General features: G+C 49.8%; 1 protein-coding gene across 1 annotated transcript in view; it reads left to right on the plus strand.

Moving 5' to 3' along the window:
• The window catches only part of SLC6A5 (solute carrier family 6 member 5), a 52,446-nt gene that overhangs the window by 401 nt on the left and 29,089 nt on the right, over positions 1 to 22,956 (plus strand). Inside the window, exons 2-5 of the mRNA XM_008063071.1 lie at positions 2,456 to 2,587; positions 2,913 to 3,086; positions 12,873 to 13,014; positions 15,474 to 15,606. Coding sequence (XP_008061262.1) covers positions 2,456 to 2,587; positions 2,913 to 3,086; positions 12,873 to 13,014; positions 15,474 to 15,606 — 581 coding nt within the window. The remainder of the gene's footprint in view (positions 1 to 2,455; positions 2,588 to 2,912; positions 3,087 to 12,872; positions 13,015 to 15,473; positions 15,607 to 22,956) is intronic.

The following is a 22,956-nucleotide window of genomic DNA, read 5'->3' on the forward strand; positions in this document are numbered from 1 at the left end:
CCCCCGCTGGCCCCGCTTAGGGGTCGGGTCCTGAGTCGAGGAAGCACTGCCGCAGAGAAGTTCGGACTCCGGGTTAGACTCAAGGATTCACAAAGCGGCGGCTCCTCCTCCCCGGCGCACCCACCCGCCTTCGAGTCCGCGGCCGCGCCGTCCCGGGGCCGCGAATTAGGGATTATGGCCCGGAAATCCGGCCTTCCTGGGAGGCTTTGAGACCGGTGCTTCGGGCCGCGGAATGCGGGGCGCAGGCGAGCGGAAGGGGCTGGGGGCTGTGCGCTGGGAAACCTCTCTGAAGCAGTCCCCGTACCCTTCTTGCAGAAGCGGAGTATACATGATTTTAGTCAAATAGTTTAGCAGAAACGGTTTTCTTTCATGTGTCCTCACTGGGTGGAAAACGCTGCTTTGGAAGGACAGCCATTTCGGAGACGAGGACTTCAGTTAGGCTGCCAAGTCACTAGGGACCACTGTTCTGCCCCCCCCCTCGCGTGCGGTTTTTCTATTTTAATTTAAAACAATTTTTTTGTAGCGGTGAGGCGGTCTCTGTATGTTGCCCAGGCTGGTCTCGAACCCCTGGACTCAAACGATTTCCCGGCCTCGGCCTCCCAAAGTGCTGCGATTACAGGCGTGAGCCGCGGCGCCCGGCCCGCTTTTCCTCTTCTACGCCCGCCCAGAGGGACCTGTCATGTCCGGGACCCCCTCTGCCCTCCTGACCTGGAGGGCCCGGGGCCGGCGCTGGGCCACGCAGGCCAACTGACAGGTCGCCCTCCAGGACTGGACTCTGCACCGAGAGATCCGTGGCACCCCTTCTCAACGGGACCCAGGGGACGAGCGGCCCACCCCCTCTCCCCCTCGGTCAGGCAGCCCAAGGGCTTTTTGTCTTTGTTTCTGTCTCTCGGGCCCGCTTCAGGCGGAATTGGGTGCACCGGCGCGGACAGGTGCTGCCCCACGGGGCGATTGGAAACGCAAAACTAGCCAACCTCCCCGCTCCTCCCAGTTTCAGGTTAGGACGCGTTGGCAAGTGCTCAGCGGGCCCGCAGAGCGCGTGCCGTCGGGGCGCCCTGGGAACACGTGCGGGCCTCGCGAGCACAGCGCGCAGCTGGGCTCCCCGTGGGCCTTTCGCAGGGAGTCCTCAGACCAGGGCTCTGCGACAGGGGCTTCCGGGGCTGCACAGGGAGTGAGTCCCAGGGTAGGGCTGGGGAGGGCGTCGGCCGGCGCAAGCGCCCGCGCTCTCTCCCCCGCGACCGCGCGCGGGCCGAGCGCCGAGGGCTCCCGGGTTTCGCGCGGGGCCGGGCGTCGGGAGCCGGACGTGGCCTTTTCCGCACTGCGGCTCTGGGCCCGCAGCCCTGGGCGCGGGTGGAGGGTTCGCTCCTCCCTCCCAGGGGAGAAGGGAAGGACTTCACCGTCCCCGTCTTTCTCGAAAACCCCGTCACGAGAGCATCAGGCGGGATCCCCGGGTTTACCCCCGGCCGCCGGGCCTGCCTGGCTTAGAGAGCCGCGCGCCCCGGGCGGGAAGGGCCCTTCCGCCGAGATAGGTGAGCGCCGGGCGGAACCAGAAAGATCGACTTCCCTTCTGCTGAGCCCAGGGTCCTGGGCTCCGGCAACTCGAGTTCCCGAATTGACTCTGACCCAGGCAACAGCACCCCGTGTCAAAAGCTTTTTCAAAGACCAGGCAAAGCCCCAAGTCCCTCCCAAACAACCTCAAGAACGTGGAAGGGAAAGAACCTTAGAGAAACCTCGGCAGGTCTGTGGAGGCCTACTCGCTACTGATGCCCTAGGGTAGGCATCTGGGGAGCAAGGAGAAGAAAGGTGAATGAGCTCAGGGGTTCCCAAGCGAGAGAAGACGCTCACATTACCTGTGATCAGTGCCTGGCGCAAGCTACTGTGGGAACACAGTGAAGGGGGACTTCCTGGAGGAGGAAGCATTTGAGTTGTCCTTGAAGGATGGAAGGGGAGAAGGAAGTTGAGAAGTATGTGAGGGTCTGGGATGGGGGTGGGTTGGGGAGAGGGATGGGTGTCCCCATGGCTGTCCCACACCGCAGGCCCAGCCCGGGTGGGCAGAAGGTGAGCAGGTGACTTACTGCAGAGAAGGGATCTTGGTGTCAGGCATTCACGATTTTAGGTCCTTGGAGGGCGGAGGCGGGACGAGATTTCACCCATCTGAACCCAGTGGTGAGTCAAGGGCATGGACCCATTGAACCCTGGAAGGGCTTAATTTTGGGAAAGTGAAGTGCTGTGATAGAAAGAATAGCACTCCATCAGCCCATAATCCCTAGTGACCTGTTTCTCGAGTGTATTTGCATGGGTTCCCTTTGGAGGACGGTGCTGGAGCTGCCTTCGAACAGGAGCTACACTGTCCTTTAGTTCGTTGAGGCGGAGCCCAGCCCCAGCCTGGAGGGTTAAGGTGGATCCGAGCCGGCGTCTGCCTCCCAGGGCTCTCACTCCCCATTCTCTTTCCAAGGTGCTTTCCTCATCCCTTACTTGATGATGCTGGCTCTGGCTGGGTTGCCCATCTTCTTCCTCGAGGTGTCGCTGGGCCAGTTTGCCAGCCAGGGGCCGGTTTCTGTGTGGAAGGCCATCCCAGCTCTGCAAGGTGAGTGCGCCCCCGCCCCAGCCTCCTCAGGGCCCTTCCTTACCCTGCCCTATGGGGAGAGGGGAACCCAGGAAGGAAGAGCTGCCTCTGTGGCCACTGGCGCTCACTCCTGGATTTGGCCCTTCCGAACGGTGGCCCAGGATCCCATCTGGCATTGTTGAGTTCCTGGCAGAATGCCTCAGTCTCCCTGGTAGATATAGAGTTTGCTCCGTCTTTAGTGCATTCAGCCGTACAAGAGAGCCCAGCAGGAGGTCTCCACTGAGCCCAGCTGTAGGAATTCCACAGGCTCCGGTGTGATGAATCCCCGCAATTTTTGCCTCCACAGGCTGTGGCATTGCGATGCTGATCATCTCCGTCCTCATTGCCATATACTACAATGTGATTATTTGCTACACACTTTTCTACCTGTTTGCCTCCTTTGTGTCTGTGCTGCCCTGGGGCTCCTGCAACAACCCTTGGAATACTCCAGAATGCAAAGATAAAACCAAGCTTTTATTAGGTAAGTTTGGAAATACTTGCTTTAGGGATGTGTATTCTGAACTATTCATTCATTCAATAAAATTAATTGAGCACATACTATGCACACTAGGTCCTATGCTAGGTGCCAGGAGCACAGAGATCCAATCAAGCAACCAAACACAAAACAATTCTGACGTTGAAGGGGCTCATGGCCCAGAGGAGGGCTAATCATGTTTTTGTTTGCTCAGGAATAGTTGGATTCCCACTCTGTTGCCCAGACTGGAGTGCGGTGGCACACTCACAGCTCCCTGAAGCTTCAACCTTCTGGGCACAGGCAATCCTTCCACCTCTGCCTCTTGAGGAACTGGGGCTACAGGTGCACACCACCATGCCTGGCTAATTTTTTAATTTTTATTATTTGTAAAAGACAAAATCTTGCTATGTTGTCCAGGCTGGTCTCGAACTCCTGGACTCAAGCAGTCCTCCTGTCTTGGCCTCCCAAAGTGCTGGGATTACAGGTGTAAGCCACCACACCCAGCCTGGAGTGTTTGTTAAAAATGCAGACAACCAGGTGCACATGATAGTCTGAGTTTTAGATTTGGGTGGGGCCAGAAAATATGCTTTTTAACCAGGCCCTCTAGAATCTTACTTTGTTTCATAGTGTTTCTTAAATTCAAAGCGTCACCTGAGAGGTGGTTGGAAGCTCCATCTTTGCCTTCCTGAATGAGAATTGGCATTTTAACTAGAGTCCCAGGTGACATTTTGAAAATCATGCCCTAGGTGCCAGGGTCTAGGAGAATGATCCTGGAGCCAGACTCCATAATACTGCTCAGTGCCTGAGGTGAATATTAGAGCAGACCTTTAGACATAAACATCTGATAGTAATGCCCAGAAGAGGACAGGTCTCTCAGGGAGCCAGGGAGTGCTCCTGGAAGTTGTTTCAGGTTGGGACTTGAGGTGACCTAGGTTGGGACTTGAGAACACAGGGGAAACTGTCCGCTCCTTAGGTCAAGGGTGAGAGAGTGAATGTGAGGAAGGAGAGGGTGGACACATCGGAAAGGCTTTCTGGTCTATGGGACATCTCTGCCACGGACTGTATGCGTGTGTGTGAGTCAAGGAACTTCTCTCTGGACATCAGTTTTCCTCATCTGAAAAATAAAAATAATATTCTTCGCCTACCTACTTTATGAGCATGTTGACTGGGGAAAAGAAATGAGGGATGCATTACAGTTGCAGAAGTATTAAACTCTACAAATAGAAGGAGTTTGTGTTCGTTACTTTGGCTTTTCTTCTCTTTTTTTGAATCAGGGTCTCACTCTGTTGCTCAGGCTGGAGTGCAGTGGCCCACTCAGGGCTCACCGCAGCCTCAAACTCCTAGGCTCAAGCGATCCTCTGGCCCCAGCCTCCCAAATAGCTGGGACTAGAGGCACATGGCACCATGCCTGGCTAATTTTTTAAAAAAATGTTCAATTTTAAAGATGTGGGATACAATTCAGGATTAGGTATACAAATGTTCATTATGCAGGTACCCTTGTTGATGAGGCGTGCCCCCCCCCCCGGCAGTTTCCCACTACTGCCAGTCCCTTTCTAATAGTATTATGATAATTGTTCAAGGTCCACTTATGAGTGAAAACATATGGTACTCTGTCCTTTGTTTCTGTGATAGATCACTGAGAATGATGGACTCTAAATCCATCCAAGTTGCTGTGACGTCCATGTGTTTGTCCTTCTTTATGGCTGCATAATACTCCATTGTTTATATATACCACATTTTTTTATCCAGTCCAGTTTTGATGGGCAGCACAGTTGGTTCCATGTTTTTGCTATTGTGAATAGTACTGCAACAAACGTGTGTGCAGCTCTCTTTTTTGTAGAGTGATTTGAATTCCTCTGGGTATATTCCCAATAGGTGGTTGCTGGGTCATATGGAAAGTCAATTTCTAGTTCTTTCAGAAATTGCCAAACTGTTTTCCAAAGAGGTTGCACTCGTTTGCATACCCACCAGCAGTGTAGAAACGTACCTTTTTCTCCGCATCCTCACACCCACGGCTCACCACAGTCTCGAACTCCTGGGCTCAAGCGATCCTCTGGCCTCAGCCTCCCAAATAGCTGGGACTAGAGACATGTGCCACCATGCCTGGCTAATTTTTTTAAAAAAACATTTTTTGTAGAGAAGAAGTCTCACTATGTTGCCCAGGCTGGTCTTGAACTCTGGGCTTCTGGGCTCAAGTAATCCTCCTGCCTCGGCCTCCTCGTGCTGGCTTGAGCCACTGTGCCTGGCTGCTCTGGTCATTTTAATGGGGACCTAGAAACAAGTAGTTCCCTCCCCCAGTAGATCTGTTGACACTATGTCAGCTGGGTCAGTGCTGAGGCCAATTTCCTGGGATCTCTATTTGGTGCCTAGTGTTGCCCTAAAAAACCAGCCTTTCCCCTGACAGTCTGTACATTGCTGAACTAGGGTGCTATTTAACCCTTTGAGTGTGTTGAGGACAAGAAGACGAATTCCCCACAGCCCCAGAGAGACACCATTCCTTTCTACATCTTCTATCATGGACACATATTTATTTTACAGCCTCGGTGTGGGTGTGGGTGTGTGCTTTTAAGCAAAGCTGAGCATGTTGACTAGGCCAGGCACACGGGTGGTGGTTTCCAGCCTGGCTCACAATCACCCAGGCGACATGACAGGCAAAGCAAGGACGTTGCACAGCTAAGCTTCTAGTTGACCAGCGCAAGCCATAAAACCGGTGCAAGCTGGGAGCACAGAGACAATGAACACTTTTCACTCCGATTATTCCCTGCGAGTGCAGGGCCAGGCCGGGAAGATCCTATCTCATTCTTAGCCGGTGCTTTCATTATTTTTTTTCCCCTGGCCCAAAGAAGCAAGGTTCCAGCCCCCACTTTTTCTCAGTGCAGCCCCTGCCTGTCATGCTCTGTGTTATCTGCACACCAGCATGTTCTGTTCTTGGGGCCAGGTTATCCCTTGCGGGAGTGTGGGTCCCTTGGAATTCTGCGATGACTTAGAAAAGGTGATGACAGCCCGTCGTCTTGCAGAGTCCCATTGGACAAATCGGGAACCCAGATTACAGATCTTCCCAGACTGGTCCCCACACCATCTTTGTGAGCGAGCTCAGCTCTGTTCCCTCGATGACCTTCCAGGCTCATCCTCCCCCTCACCACCCTGTAACTACCCCATGACTGGTGACAAAAGGACTCATCCCAGGAGAAAGGGGCTATGTTGCCTGCCATTCGTTGCCTGCCACTGTGCCTCCGGTCACAGTGGGCAGATGCTTGTCCCATGTCCCTCTCAGTGCTGCTAGGGACATATGGCCCGGGACCTCCGCTTCACCCTGGAGATGTCGGGGCTCGGTACCCACTCCAGCCCCAGAGGAGAGCCCTGGATCTGTCCCTGGGTGGAGGCTGGATTGGCCATGTGTTTCTAAGGTGCAGGTCGTGAGTGAGGCAGACTTTTAGAGGGTGATTCCACCCTCCTGCTCCCTGTAACGGGGAACACCTAATCTGTGCCCTGCCAAGTGAGACGGCGACTGTTTGGTGACAATTAGGACTAGCTGGGTTAGCTGGATTGGGAAACCACATCAGTACCATTTCTATTTCGGGAATGGCTTCATTCTCATTAGAAGTTTAATTAAACGATTCCTTTTCTCTCTGGTCTTTCATGCGCTTTCATTTATTAATAATTGCCCGAGTAAAGAGAATCCCGTTCCAACTGCTTCCAATTTAGCACGATCATTACCGCTGTTCTTTGTTCGGGGTTGCTGGGCCGCGGAGCTCTCCGGTGAGAAGGCCCGTCGTTCCTTCACCCGCAGACCCGCGGGCGCCCCGCGTTGGGAAGCACGCTCCTGCCGCCCAGTGGTGGGAAGGGATATTGCAAGGAGGCTTGGCGTGGCCGGGAGCGAGCGAGCGGGGAGCCTGGGCGCCGGGCTGCGTTGCCGCAGGAACCGTGACCTTGAACTGCTGCGGGCGGGGATCCATCCGCGGACAGCCAGAGACGCTCTCTAGGGAAGCTGCCCGCGCGCTTCGCGACGGGAAGCAAGCGGTTTGCCCTCGAGTCAGTGATCTCTTGGGTCTCAGGGGTGGACGTGTTTGTTGGCCGGAGGACGAGGAGTAACAGCTTATGTGTTTGTTTACAGAGAAGGGATACGGGTGGTCCTTGAGGTGTCTTCATTCAGGTGGCTGCTGGAGGACACAGAAGCCTCCCCAGCAAATACCAGCATTTGGCAGTTATTAAGTGGGCCTCTTCCTGAGAGTCTGTTATTTGATTAGACTGAAGAAGAGAACATTGAACAACGTTCAACCTGGGGGGCGTTTACAAGGGAAATTTGGCAGTGTTCAGAGACATTTTTGGTTGTTGCAACAAGGGGTGAGGACGCACACTCCTGGTATTTAGTGGACGGGGTCCAGGGGTGCAGCTAAATGTCCTGCAGTGCACAGGACAGCTCCCACAACGAAGAATCAGCGGACCCCACATGACGTTAGCACCGCTGTTGAGAGACTTTGGTTTAAAGAAGGAATCAAAGGAAAGGAATTCTCACGATTGTCTTAATTTTTACTCAATATTCTGAGAAACTCTGGGGGATGTGGGGGAGGCGGTAGGCAATTTATGGCAGGCCGCAAGTGAGCTCGCGGAAGATGACGGTCAGGACTCGAGATGCTCACTCCCTGAAAAGGTGTGTCCATGATGATTGCGTTACAGCTAACATTTATTGGGGGCCAACCGTGTGCAGGCATCGTGTGGATTTTTTTTTTTTTCATTTGTGATCCCACTTAATTTGGTCCTTGCAGCAGACATGTGAACAACTGCTATCAGAAAGTGGGAGCTTGGAAAAAGAAGGGAACTTGTCCAAGCCTCAGGGCTAGTGGACCCCTTGAGCCCACAGTCTTATCCATCTTGCTGTTCCACGGAGGGTGTACAGTGGGCACTCATACATCTGATCTAGGCTGCATATGCTCTTTTTTTTTTTTGAGTTGGAGTCTCACTCTGTCGCCCAGACTGGAGTGCAGTGGCCGCTCCCGGCCCCCGCAGCCTCGACCTGCTGGACTCCGGCGATCCTTCTGCCTCAGCCTTCAGAGTAGCCGGAATTACAGGCACGCGCTACCATGTCGGGCTGATTTTTTTGATTTATTGTAGAGATGAGGTCTCGTTGCCCAGGCGGGTCTCGAACCTGTGGGCTCAGGCAATCCACTCACCTCAGCCTCCCAAAGGTGTGGGATTACAGGCTGAGCCACCGAGCCTGGCTCATATGCTTTTTTAAAATGGCTGTTCTCAGTGTTTAAAAACAATTTAGATCCATGTATAACAATTTATTATTATTATTGTTGTTATTGTTGTTATTATTATTCTTGAGCTGGAGTCTTACTCCGTCGCCCAGGTTGGAGTGCAGTGGCGCTCTCACAGCCACCCCAGTGTCGACCTGCTGGGCTCTGGCGATCCTTCCACCTCAGCCTTCCAGGTAGCTGTAACTACAGGTGTGTGCTACCACACCCAGCTAATTTTTAAAAAAAATTTATTGTAGCGATGAGGTCTTGCCAAGTTGCCCAGCTGGTCTCAAACCTGTGGGCTCAGGCAATCCATTCGCCTCAGCCTCCCAAAGTGATGGGATTACAGGCTGAGCCACCAAGCCTGGCCATAATGTATTATTTTTAATTTATGGTTTCAGAGACAGGGCCTCACTCGGTCGCCCAGACTGGAGTGCAGTGTGTGGTTACAGCTTACAACTGCCTCACACTCTTGGGCTTCAGTGATCCTCCTTCCTCTGCCTCTCGAATAGCTGGGACCGCAGGTGTGCAACACCATGCCTGGCTAATTTTTTATTTTTTGTAGAAATGGGGTCTTGCTATGCTGCCCAGGCTGATCTCAAACTCCTGCCTTGACCTCCCAAAGCACTGGGATCACAGGCATGGGCCACCACACCTGGCTCTTTTGCAACATGTTTACATGGAGAGATTTCATGTTAATATTCAGATATTCTGTATTATTTGCCTCAACATCTGGAAGAACATAGCACCGAATGGCTGGAGTACTCTCTGGTTGGCCACAGTCCTCACCTCTCCCTATAACCTTCCATTTTATGCCTTCTTCATGTGTGTCATCAGCCTGGCCTCTGTGGGTGTCTGAGTTTGTGACCCCTGCTGTTTCATGGTAGAGTGGTTGAAAGTATGGACTCCTGAGAGAGAGTGCTTGTTTGCATCTTGGTTTGATGTATGACTTTGGTCAAGAACTGCATCTGTCTGTGCCTAGTGTCTTCTTTTTTTTTTTTTAGTTGGAGCCTTGCTCTGTTGCCCAGGCTGGAGGACAGTGGCACACTCACAGCCACCCCGGGGTCGATCTACTGGGCTCCGGCGATCCTTTCGCCTCAGCCTTCCAGTAGCCGGAACTACAGGCATGCACTACCACAGCCAGCTAATTTGGGATTTATTGTAGAGACGAACTCTTGCCAAATTGCCCGGGCTGGTCTGGAACCCATGGGCTCAGGCAATACACTCGCCTTGACCTCCCAAAGTGCTGGGATGACAGGCTGAGCCACTGAGCCCAGCCAGTGTCTTTATCTGTGACATAGCATTAATAATAGTACCTATCTCATAGGGTGAATGTGAGGCTTAAATTAGTCAACATACATACAAAGCACTTCAATAGTGTCCGAGATATCGTAAGTGCCGTGTGAGTGTTACTTGTTATTGTTATTATTACTGTTTTGCTATTGCTCCTTTACAGAATACTGTCCTTTGGGATTAGTCCTGGTGGATTCTTTTTTGTCAGGGTTTCACTCTGTTGCCCAGGCTGGAATACAGTGGCACAATCATGGCTCACCGCAGCCACCAACTCCTGGATTCAAACGATCGTCCCTGCTGAGCTTTCTGAGTAGCTGGGACTACAGGCGTGTGCCACCATACCTGGCTAATTTTTTAAAGTTTTGTAGAGATGAGGTCTTGCTATGTTGCCCAGGCTGGTCTTGAACTTCTGGGCTCAAGTGATCCTCCCACCTCAGTCTCCTAAAGTGCAGGGTTTATAGGTGTGAGCCACCGTTCCTGGCCCTGGTGTAGTCTTTTTTTTTTTTTTTTTTTGAGTTGGAGTATCACTCTGTCGCCACGACTGGAGTGCAGTGGCCGCTCCCGGCCACCGCAGCCTCGACCTGCTGGGCTCCGGTGATCCTTCCGCCTCCGCCTTCCAAGTAGCCGGAATTACAGGCATGCGCTACCACGCCCGGCTGATTTTTTGATTTATTGTAGAGATGAGGTCTCGCTGCCCAGGCGGGTCTCGAACCCGTGGGCTCAGGCAGTCCACTCATCTCAGCCTCCCAAAGGTGCGGGATTACAGGCTGAGCCACCGAGCCCTGGTGTATTCTTTAAAGCAGGAGTCTCCAGTCCCTCGGCCACAGCCTGGTACTGGTTCATGGTCTGTTAGAAACTGGGTCGCACGGCAGGAGGTGAGTGGTGAGTAAATAAGCAAAACTTCATCTGTGTTTACAGCCGCTCCCCACTGCTTGTATTACCGCCTGAGCGCTGCCTGCTGTCAGGTCAGCGGTGGCATTAGATTCTCATAGGAGCGTGAACCCTCTTGTGAACTGCTCATGGGAGAGAGGTCTAGGCTGCATGGTCCTTCTGGGAATCTAATGCCTGATAGTCTGAGGTGGAGCTGAGGCGGGGATGCCAGCTCTGGGGAGCAGTTGCAAATACAGGTTAACATGAGCAGTGAGGTTTGACTGCACAGAGACCCTAATAAATCAACTGCTTGCAGACTCATACCAAAATAATAATTTCGTAATAATAGTTATTTCATTATCTATTACAAGGTAATAATAATAGAAATAAAGTGCACAATAAATGTAATGTGCTTGAATCATCCTGAAACTATCCCCTGCCGTTGAGGTCCATGGAAAAATTATCTTTCATGAAACTGGTCCCCGATGCCAGCAATGTTGGGGACCGCTGCTTTAAAGTATCTGTCAGTTTGTATTTATAAAGCTGTTAGAGAGGTATTGTAACACGGTCGGAAAGATTTCAGATTCTTGCTGTTTAAAATGAAGATAATAATGTGTACTTCCTAGGTTTTCTAAGTATTTCATGAGATAATAATTGTTAAAGTGTCTAGCACACTGTCTGACCCTAAGACCCACGTGGTTAATTCCCCTTCCCCATCTTAGCCTAGGCCAGGCCTTCTGAATCTCAGCACTGTGGACATTTTGAACTGGATAGTTTCCTGTTCTGTGGTCCTGTACATGGTTGAAGATTTAATTTGCATCCCTGACCTCTACTCACTAGGTTTCCCTAGTATCAGCTCCCCCAGATGCAACAACTAAAAATGTCTCCAGACAGTGCAAAATGTTCCCTGTGGAGCAAATCAGTCCCCAAATGAGTACCACCATGTTAGGTCCCAGGTTCACCAGAACACAGGTGGCCACTGCCTCTGGTGACCCATATGAATTAGAAAGCACCCGTCACACATATCTTGTGTACTTACTGTATGTTAGCCATGGTGCTGGCAGTGAGTCTGAGTGAACTTTTCTGTAACCATAGCCCTCAGGAGGTTTGCTTGTTTCCAGTGAAATTTGTTGCCATATATTTGTTTTCTGTGGCGCCATGAGGATCTGGGTTTGAATCCTGATTCTTTCTGTCATTAGCTGTGTGACTTCAGTAGAGATACTTAACCTCTTTAATGAAGCCTGTTTCCCTGTCCCAAGAATGGAGATAACATTACCCCCTGCCTAGGCTGTTGTGAGGATTAAATGAGATACTGTGTGGGAGATGCCTGCCCACCACATAGAGAATGGCCCAGAAATGTGAACCTTTGTCATCAGTGCAGGGTGCTGCTTTGGGGGGTAGAGGGGACTGGCACTCTAACGAAGAAGAAAAATAATTCTGTGATTCTTTTACTCAGTTAATACTTTTTTTTTTTTTGTATTTTGCAAAGTGGATAGGTTATAGCTGTCCGTATGTTTAGGGTGCATGGAATATTTTGATAGATGTACAAGGAGGGGACCCCCCAAAACCCAGAATTATCTTTTGGAGGACGGGTCCCATGTAGTACAGGCTTCCCCCACTGGGTGAGAGTTCTAGGTATCCATCGGCATCGGTGTACCAGCTAGTGTTGTTGTGAGAGGCTGCATTAGGCTTCAGTGAATTTTTTTGGAGATTTTTTCAATGTGTTTGTCCATTTCATGATGGGGGATTTACATGATCAACCCGCCCACACTGCACTGAGTGTTCTGCAGTTTTTGACCAAAACATGACTCCCGTGCCCCACCCTCCTTCACCTGATCTGACCCTGGGTGAATTATTTTTTGTCTCCCTGGATGAAAACATCTCCTCCAAGGGTGACGTTTTGCTGATGTGGAAGATGTGAAACAAAAAATGACAGAAGCACTAAAAGGCATCTGCACTGATGAGTTCAAAAACTGTTTTGAGCAGTGGAAAAAATGTCTTGATACATGATGCATTGCACCAAACAGAGGGTACTTTGAAGGTGACTGAAGTTTAAACGTATAAGAACAAATATATAATTTCTGGTAAATGAATTGTTTTTTGGGGTCCCTCTCATATACAATGTGTAATGATTAAATCGGGGTAGTTGGGATATCCATTGCATCAAAAACTTATGATTTCTTTGTGTTGGGAATGTTACAATTCTTCTCTTCTAGTTATTTTGAAATATGCCATACATTATTGTTAGACAGTTACTACTTTTGTGAAGTTACTCTCCAATATTTGGCAAATGTTTTTGGCTCTTGTTTTTAAACTGCTAGAGAGAGACCCATGTATGACTTTTCTGTACAGATTTCAATGTGTTTCTATTCTGTCCTCTCTTAAATAGATTCCTGTGTGATCAGTGACCATCCCAAAATACAGATCAAGAACTCCACTTTCTGCATGACGGCCTATCCCAACTTGACAATGGTTAATTTCACCAGCCAGGCCAATAAGACGTTTGTCAGTGGGAGTGAAGAGTATTTCAAGTAAGATGCTTTTTCTCTTCAAACTTTCTAAGAGAAACCCAGTAAACTAATAAACATTCAATCTGCAGACCAGAGGTGTGGGTGGGTGGCTCGAGGGACAGGCTGAGAGAGGAAGATTTTCTTCCTGGCTTGGCTTCCAAGAGCAGATTGTTGTGTCTTGTGGACTTGAAATGGAGAGCTGGCTAAGTGGTGGTTGGTGGTGACAGAATCAGTGCTGCTATGATTCATGATGCTAATGAGAAATCATTTCAAAACCTTGATCCAGTGTGATCTACATGGACCTTAATTAACCAGGTTGCCTTCCCCCCCCCTTCTGTACTCGACTTCAGGGAAGCAAGAAAAAAAAATAAGAAAACAGGTCATGGTCAAAGTTTTTGTTTAAACAAGAACCAATTTTATTTTATTTTTTTACAGCTTTGCCTTAATTTTTTTTTACTGTATTGGTGGACATTGAAGACTGAGGTTCAGGGATACTAGAAGATCCTTAGAGACCATAGGAAGGTTTAGTGAAGTTGATGAAATTATTTCTTGAGGGAGGTCAATGTAGACAGAGCTCAAAAGAGGATAAATAAAGAATTTCTCTAGTTAAGCTTTAAGTCAGGGATTGTAAACTCAAATGTACTCAGGGGCTCAGAATATCAATGAGTGATTTATGAACAAGTGAGGCAATAGGGAGTGGTAGGAACTGTGGCAGACTGAAGAGATTGCCTGTCATATATAGATACCTGTCTGGCCACTGGATTTTTGTGTGATTGTTCCCATTTTAAGTGTTAGCCAAACAATTCGAATAGAGCACTGGGGGCAAATAAAGTCCAGAAATCAAATCCCAGTGTGTGGCCTTTACTTAGATAATAAGAAATGGTCACCGATTCCCCTATTGTCCTTCCAATTGCCATGAATGCCTATTCCAGGTTTTCTCTCCTGTACAGGCTCAGCAGGAATGTGGTTTCCTCCTGCAGAGCAGAAGGGAGAATTAGGGAAATGATTAATCAATCACTTCTGAAGATAACTGTCTAGGTTTCAGGGGTGGGTCTTGAATTCCCCCTGAGCACTGAGAAACTGGGTCTGAACTGGTGGTACAATGAAGTCTGATCACACAGTCTGTGCAGGTAGATGTACTGAAAAATGGCTCACCCAAAACTGCTTTGGGTGGTCTTTGCTAATCCTCTGGGGTTAGTGTTAATTTTTAAGGAGAAGTGTCATCAGAAGCGTCTCAGGACTTGTCTGAGGTCTCTTATGGAAGTATGGAGCCATTGAGATGGCCAAGGTATGCTGGAATTGTTGACCAAGCCGTTGACCCACTTGGGGGATGGGGACACGGGGAAGGTCCTTTTCATTGCTTGAGAGAGGTTTTGCCTTGGGGCCACAGTTAGTTTCACCCTTGGCCAGTCCTCCTGAACCCGGGTGGTGCCAGGATTTGGGACTGAAAGAGGCTCTGTCGGCACAGGGCTTGGCCATCACTGCTCTGAAAAACATGACTCTTTTCCTGCAGGATGGCCTCTCAAGGTAGCTGGCCATGCTGGGCGTGAGGCTACCACCTTTGACTCCCTCAGCAGGTCAGAACTTTCTGGGCCATCGGTTCTACGGTGCTGCAGAGTCCGGATTCTGGCTCGCCCTTTGTTCAGGTCCCAGGAAAACGCCAACCTACACAAACACGGCAATTTCCTTCAGGATGCGTAGCTAGATGGTGGAAGAGATGGAGGGGTTGTGTGACTGTTTTCAGGCACTGTCCCTGATGCTGCCTCCTTTAATCAGGGGTGAGGCCTCCCTGCTAGCCATCCCCGGGCTCTGTTTGCCTGGCAAGGGCGTGGGTGTCTGCGTAGGCCACGATGTCATCATCATCGACTCAAGGGGCCAGCTGTGGCTGTTCATCTACCTTGGAATGCATTCTTTGAGCAAGTTCTAGGCAGGCCTGCTTTTTTGCATTTTAGCCAACTTCAGCCGCAGGACATGTCCAACACAACTTGAACTAAAATCTAGAGCTGCTTTCCTAGTCATGCAACATATGCAGTTTCCACTATGTACTAATTTCTAAAACTTAAAATCATCCAAACACATACTCATAAAAGGGTAGAGCCATACCGAAAACACACAAAAATCAACCTTGACAGTTTAGAGTTTCTGTTTTCTCCCAGGGCAACTCTAGGGGACAGTGGCGCTGACAGGCTTGTGCACAAGCCTACCCAGGGCCACCGCGGTCTCCCGGCACAGAATCAAGAGCAGGGCAGATCCAGCTGGCGTCTCTGCAGACGGCCATGGGCGAGAGCCCAGACTCGCAAGTCCCCCGAGGCTTGATCTGATTGAGTCCCTTATGGGCACGGGGGAGGTTGCTGGGGTTTTGTTCAAGGCGCCTGACTCTGCTGGGGGCTTACAGCCTGTGGGCTATCACCTCCTTCACCCCTTCTTCTCCCCTCCTTCTCTCCCTCCTCCCCTCTCTCTTCCCTCTTTCCAATTCTTAGGTACTTTGTGCTGAAGATTTCTGCAGGGATTGAGTATCCTGGTGAGATCAGGTGGCCACTAGCCTTCTGCCTCTTCCTGGCTTGGGTCATCGTGTACGCGTCCCTGGCTAAAGGAATCAAGACGTCAGGAAAAGTAAGATCTTGGACTTATGTAAGGAAGAGAACGCTCTGGGACACCTGGGGGTGACTGCATTGTGGAGTAGGCAAAACAGCACAGAGAGAGAGAGAGTCAGGAACTCCTGGGCGCTAATTCTGACTCTGCCCCAGAGCAGCTGAGGGCCTGTGGGGGAGGGACTTCACTTCTGCCCGTAAAATGGGGATTATAACAGCTTCCTTGCAGGACTATTTTGAGGATTAAGTGAGACAAATGTGTACAGAGCTCTTGAGGGAGAGTGGACTGATTTCCTTCCTTTCCTCTCAGGGGCTGTCACTCATTCAGCAACCTGATACCTTTTAGTCACTTTTCCTAAACTCTAGAGTTTGTGCTGCTTTTGGCCTCTTGGCCTGACTTCTGCCAAGAAGCTGGATAGAGATCAACACTGCGGAGTAGTTTCTTTCTCCTCTTTCCCAGGCACCATGTTCTTGACCTCCCTTGCCTTTCTTTCGACCCCCAGCCTGACCCTCTTCCTCCCCATGTGTTCAAAGCACTAAAGGATTCGTGGGATTCTGGCTGAGCCATTACTTGGCTGGTCTTTTTGAGCAATTCCTTGGCTGAGCCCTTTGGAGATGATGAAACTCCCAGCTGAGCTTGGTTCTAAGTCACAGGAGACCAGGAGTCCCGAGAGCCTCAGGCCACACTGGGTATTGTTGTAAGGGTCCTGTTAACATTTCTTCATCTTCCTGCTGCCTCAGAAAAACCCACTGAGGGGTTAATCAATCACTCCGATGACTACCAATAATATTTAATCGCCCCAGGAGACATTTGCGTGTTTCACGGTGGAAATGAAAATGTCCTTAAGGTTCAAGGAACGAAGGTGTAACAGTGGACTCTGAGACCAGAGGATGTGGAGTTGAGATTTGGCCTAGTTGTCCTTCTGAGGTTATGTTACAACCAGCCAACTTGGGAAGGATCAGGCCTTATGGGGAAGGTGGTCCCTGCCACCTCCCACTCTCAGGCATGCTTCACACCCACCACCAGGAGCCCGTTAGCCACACAGACTGTCTTCTCTCCACATTGGGTGCCTTTTGACTCCCACTTTTTTTGAGTTGGAATCTTACTCTGTAGCCCAGGAAGAGTGCAGTGGCATGCTCACAGCCACTCCAGTGTCGACCTGCTGGACTCTGGCAGTTCTTCCACCTCAGCCTTCCAAGTAGCCGGAACTACAGGTGCATGCTGCCACACCCGGCTAATTTTTGATTTATTGTAGAGATGAGGTCTCACCAAGTTGCCCAGGCTGGTCTCAAACCCACAGGCTCAGGCAATCCTCTCGCCTCGGTCTCCCAAATTGCTGGTATTACAGGCTGAGCCACCAAGTCTGACAAACTCCCACTCTTACAGGTACCTTCCATGTAATCTGGGTCTCCAGGGACTTGAATGGTGGACTCTGGCAAGTTTGTCAGGGTTACCTAAGGCAGGTGGTGTACCTTGAATCACATAATGAAGGGAGAAGCCAGCCAGCCAGAGAGAACGAGCCTGGGAGTGAGGGGACCGAGTTCTTGTCCTTGAGACTTCACACAGTGTTTGCTGTCTAGGGACATCTCCCCTCAGGCCATGAAACTTGACTTAGCTTCTGTTTGCTCTTAGCTTTGGTTTGTTGTTTCTTGATAAATGAAAAGCAAATTTTCTGACTGTAGCTGTCTCAGGAGTCCTCAGCTTCCTCATTTCTAAGGGGAAGGCAATTAGAGTAGGTGATGTCTGAGGTTTTCTAGATCTAACATTAGACCTAGAATGTCTGAACACTTGCAAAATGAGCTAGGGGGAGGGGCGCTTTTGCTCTCTGACCTCAAATTCCCCTTCTGTAAAATGAGAGCTGTGATGAAGTGCCCCCCAAGGACCCTGCTGGCTCTGAGTGAGTACTGAGTACTCTAAGACTAGATTGATTGTTTTTCTAAGGCTGCAGGGAGATGGGAGATGTTAACATGACCCTTGGCAATAATGCCTAGTGTGACCTGAGGTTCTCTGGACTCCTCACCTTCTGTGACTTGGAATTTAGCTGGGGTGGGAGTTTCATCATGTTCAAAGGACCCAGCCAAGAGATTGCTCAGTAAAACTAGTATAGTATTGGTTCAGTCAAAATCTCACTGGTAAGACTGTTACTTATAGCTATAGATGGAGACAAGGCGACCTCAACCATGATCTAATTGGCCATGCAGGTGTCTAGTGGTATAGGCTGGAAGATGTGATGGGCAGAGAAGGTGACAAGTAAAGAGAGTGAGAACGGTGGCTTCTAGGTGACCTGAGAAGGATGGCCTGGTAGCTTCAGAGTCGGACCAATCTGAATTCAAATCCTGGCTTTATCAGTTTCTAGTTGTGTAACTGCAACTCTGGAAAAACTATTTGACCTATTTTCTTTCATTTTTTTTTTTTTTGAGTCAGAGCCTCACTCTGTCTCTGTCTCCAAGGCTGGAATGCAGTGGTATGCTCACTGCCACCCCAGCATTGACCTTCTGGGCTCTGACAATCCCTCTGTCTCAACCTTCCAAGTAGCCAGAACTATAGGCGCACGCTAACACACCCAGCTAATTTTTGATTTATTGTAGAGACGAGGTCTCGCCAAGTTGCCCAGACTGATCTTGAACCCGTGGGCTCAGGCAATCCACTCGCCTCAGCCTCCCAAAGTGCTGGGATTACAGACTGAGTCACCGAGCCTGGCTTAATTTCTAATCTGTAAACTGGGGGCAGTAGTACCAACCCATAGGATTGCTGCAAACATTAAGTGAGATAATACATGTAAATATCTGGCATATGGTCAGTTCTTAATCAACACTAGCTCCTTCCATTTGTGTTACTCTGAATGACCAGCATACTGACTGGGTGTTGTGCATTTTCGACATCTTGTGGACAGTGACTTTGTAGGGAGATGGGAAGAGAAAGGGAACCTGGTTGGATGCTCTATGCGGGGCACTGAGCTGACTGTGTCATACACATTCGTTCATTCAAACTTCATAACAACCTGCTAGGTAAACACATTTCTTCCCATTTTATGAACAGAGAAGCTGAGGCACGTCAGTTTTCTGAAGTCACACAGCTTTTAAGTGGCAGTGGTGGGATTTGAACCCAGGCCCGTCTGGCTTTGAAGCCTAGACTTTTTCACCTACATGACATTCTCTCAAGAAGGGAGATAGGAAGTGCAGAATTGTGGCATCATCATTTGCATCTAGTGGGGATAAAAGTCCTCCCATGTAAATCAAAACCTTTGCATTTCTGCCCAGTCTCTGCTCCTTTTTTTTTGAGTTGGAGTTTCACTCTGTCACCCAGGCCTGAGTGCAGTGGCACAATCATGGCTCACTGCAGTCTCACTTCCCGGGCTCAGGGGATCCTTCCACCTCAGTCTCTTGAGAAGCTGGGACTACAGGCACATGCTACCATGCCCAGCTAATTTTTAAATTTCTTGTAGAGAAGAGGTCTCCCTATGTTGCTAGGCTCGTCTCAAACTCCTTGGCTTAAGTGATCCTTTTGCCTCGGCCTTCCAAAGTGCTGGGATTGAAGGCATGAGCCTGTGCGTCTGACCTCTGCCGTCTTTTTCTGTGTGACTTGGGACAAGTACCAGGATGCGTCAAGGTCTCATTTTCTTTAACTGCAAAATCAAGGGTTAGAATAAATATTCTCTAACATTCTTGTTAGCTCTATCAGTCTGTGCTTTTTTGGAATGGCATTATAGCCAATTCTTTCCACTGATTGAGAATTTGATCTTTGGTTCTAGATTTTATAGGCTTTCTGAAATAGGCAGTTTTAAAAATATTTTTAATTTTTTATTATAAATATGTGGGGCACAATTCAGGATTAGGTATACAAATGTTGATTATGCAGTTCCCCTTGTTGATGAGGTATGCCCCTCCCTCCCCTAGCAGTTTCCCTCAGCTGCCAATCTCACCCCTCCTTCCCTGACAGTTTTCCACTACTGGGAATAGGACATTTTGAGCAACCCTGAGTAGGTCAGTTTTTCTTTTAGATCTGCCAACTTATCTCTCTGCTTTAGTTGAGAAAGATTTCCAACAAGGGATCAATGATCAATTTTTCAAAAGAAAGAATATGGCCAGAAATAATAAATCATTATTTATTATTACATATTATCCTGCCCAGGCCATGTGGACATTAATCATGGAGCATTATTTGAGAACCAAGGTGAATGCATGGCTGAAGATGATCATTATGAGGAATTCCTTTGTGGTTGAAATTCCATGAATGCCATCTTTTTTCCTGTGCAAAAGAGCTGTTCCTCCTTCTCCTGCAGCAAGATAAGCCCTGTTCCTCTTGCTGAGGGCCTGCAGAGACAGGACTGACTGGTTGCTTCCTCTGAGACAGGTATTTGAGCAGCTAGAATTCCAGAGGCAGGGGCAGCCAGCAGGCAGCCTGAAGGTCAATTGCAGCCCACCTGACCTCAGGGATGCCTCTGCTCCACAGTTGTGGCAACACAGCACGGCTAACCTAATTAGCTCACACAGGCTGGTGGGACCTCACCACCTGTTCAGGTCTCCTGTTGTGAGAAGGATGCCTTGAGGTGTCATGCCAACAGGCTCAGATCGGCTAGTCACTGTCGCTCCTGCCAAGTGCCATTCATTACTGTTCAAGTTTAATTCCTCCGACAGTCCATGGTGAAGCAGGTGCATTCTAAGACCCCCCCTCCGCGACACAAGGGAACCAGCTGTGCAGAAAGCTCCCATGTACACCTGACTCATGTTGGAGATGTCCCCAGGATCTATGAGCCACACTGGTGACCCTCTCAGCCACCATGGCCACGATCTACAAAGGGATGCATCACCTGGCTGAGGCTTGCAAAAACCTAGGGTTAAAATTCAAAGAGGCATTCATTCTCAGGTCCCTGTAGTGCAGGGCGGCACCTGAGAGTAGGTATCCTAGCTGCCTCACCTGCCTCACCCCACTCCTGGTCTTGCCATATACAATTCTGATCATGCATAGAATGACGTGGATGGAAACAGTGACTTTGGAGAGGGGAAGCTTCAGGTTTGAGTCTTGGCTCAAGCTGGGAGAGCTTGGATGAGATATTTAATCCCTTGTGAGATGCTTAGCCTGAGTCTCAGTTTCTTTCTCTGTAAAATGGGACTAATATACAAGGGGGAGCCCAAGAAAACCCAGAATTATCTTTTGGAGGACAGGCCCCTTGTAGTACAAGTAAGTGTTCTTAGGAACCCATCGGCTTCAGTGTACCAGATAACATTGTTGTGAGAGGCTGCATTGGGCTTCAGTGAATGTTTTTTGAGATTCTTTCATTGTATTTGCCCATCTCATAATGGATGATTTACAAGTACACCTGCCCACACTGCGCTGAGTGTTCCGCAGTTTTTGACCAAATAGCATGCTCCCTGTACCCTATCCTCCTTATTCACCCAATCTTGCCCCGAGCAACTTTTGTTTCCTGGGATGAAAAAAATTCTCAAAGGGAAACTTTGCTGATGTGGAAGAGGTGAAACAAACAAACAAAAAAATGGCAGAAGTACTAAAAGGCATCACAATGGACAAGCTCAAAAACTGTTTTGAGCAGTAGAAAAAGCATCTCAATAGATGTATCAAACAGAGAGTCCTTTGAAAGTGACTGAAGTTTAAATATGTAAGAATAAATACACAATATTTATAAATAAATTATGGGATCTTTTGGGGTCCCTCCCCCGTAACTCCAGGAATGGTGGTGTCTGAATGAACTCCCACAGTGAAATGGGAACCGTTGCCCCAGATGGTGAGACTGGCATCAGCCTGGGAGCCTTCCTCCTTTGGGCTGCCACTGTCTGGGCCATCCCTCCTTCCTGGCCTCTTCCCTCCATCCTCACTTCCCGAGGTCCTCACTTCCCACCAGTCCCAGGATCCCCATCCCGTCCCCATGCTTTCTCAGTGGGAGTGGGGAGGTCAGACTGGTCAGGGCCACACCCTTCCCTGAAACATTCCCTCCTCCAGCCCCACCTGACCCCTGGGAGGCCAGCCTGGAGGTGTTAGAGGCCCTTGGGTTTCATTAGTCTTTTTGTGGAGGGGCTTCATGTCCCCTTCAGACTTTAGGGGAAGGAGAGAAGCAGGGTTGGCAGAAATAGGATGGAGCTGGGAGCAACCCCTCCCCTCATCCCTAGGGGACAAGGAGGGGGGAGAGACCACTGTCCTGTGGGGCCAGAGAAGAGAGAGATGTCCTGGTCAGCAGGGCAGCGCCAGAGGGCAAAGGAGGTCAGCCGGCCCTCGGCCTGCAGCCTGAAAGAGGAGGGAGTTTGGCCTTGAGTATTTGGGGTTAGCTGAAGAAGTAACTTCCCCACTTTAGTTAGAGACAACCCCACGCTTTCAGATGCTGAGGCCTAAGGTCAGGAACCATCTTGGACTCCTGTTTTTCTCGCACACTCCCCATTAAATCTATCAGGAAATGCTGGTGGCTCTTCCTGAAAATCTCAATGGCTCCACCGACAGCACCCTGGCTGGAGCCGGCCCTGCCCGCTTCTGGCTGCTGCCTTGACCTCCTTCCAGCTGTCCTCCCTCTCCTTTGTGCTCTGCAGTATATTCGACCTGCTGGGCTCAGACAATCTTTCCGCCTCAGCCTTCCAAGTAGTTGGAATTACAGATGCATGCGCCACCACGCCCGGCTAGTTTGTGGGATTTATTGCAGAGACGCGGTTTCACCAAGTTGCCTGGGCTGGTCTCGAACCCAGGCTCAGGCAGTCCTCTCGCCTCGACCTCCCAGAGTGCTGGGATTACAGGCTTGAGCCTCCGCAACCAGCCATCACGTTTTTTTAAATTGAGGTCTGATGAGTCCTGGGCCAGACTATGAAGGTAACACTGTACTCTTCCAACAGCGGATTCTACTGTTGTTATCACCGCTTTGCAAGTGTGTACGTTGAGACTCAGAGAGGTTAAGTCACTTCCCAAAGTGATTGAGCTTCTAAGTGCTAGAGTCAGGATTTGGGTGCAGGCCTGTAGTTTGCAGAACCTGAGCTCTCACAGTCTGCTCTCCCCGCCCCCAAATCCCGATTCCCAGGCCTTTCCTCCCCCCCGAAGCTTGTTGGACAGGTAACGAAGGAAAGGGCTCCCACCCATCCCCATGCAACCAGACCCAGTTTTGCTGATGGTATCTCCCAGATGTTTCTTTTTCATCATTTTTATTTATTTATTTTTTGAGATGGGGTGTCTGTCTTGCTACGCTGCCCAGGTTGGTCTCGAACTCCTGGCCTCAAGCGATCCTCCTGCCTCAGACTCCCGAGTAGCTGGGATAACAGGCATACACCACTGCACCTAACTCCAAATGTTTCTTGACTCTGGTCTCTCCCTCATCCTGGCATCCAGGAGTACCCTGAGGTGGGCATTCAAGGCCCGCCATGATGTAGTCTCCTCCAG

Source organism: Carlito syrichta, unplaced genomic scaffold (assembly GCF_000164805.1).
Source record: "Carlito syrichta isolate Samal-C Ts95f unplaced genomic scaffold, Tarsius_syrichta-2.0.1 Scaffold306533, whole genome shotgun sequence".
In the NCBI taxonomy this organism is placed as follows: Eukaryota; Metazoa; Chordata; class Mammalia; order Primates; family Tarsiidae; genus Carlito; species Carlito syrichta.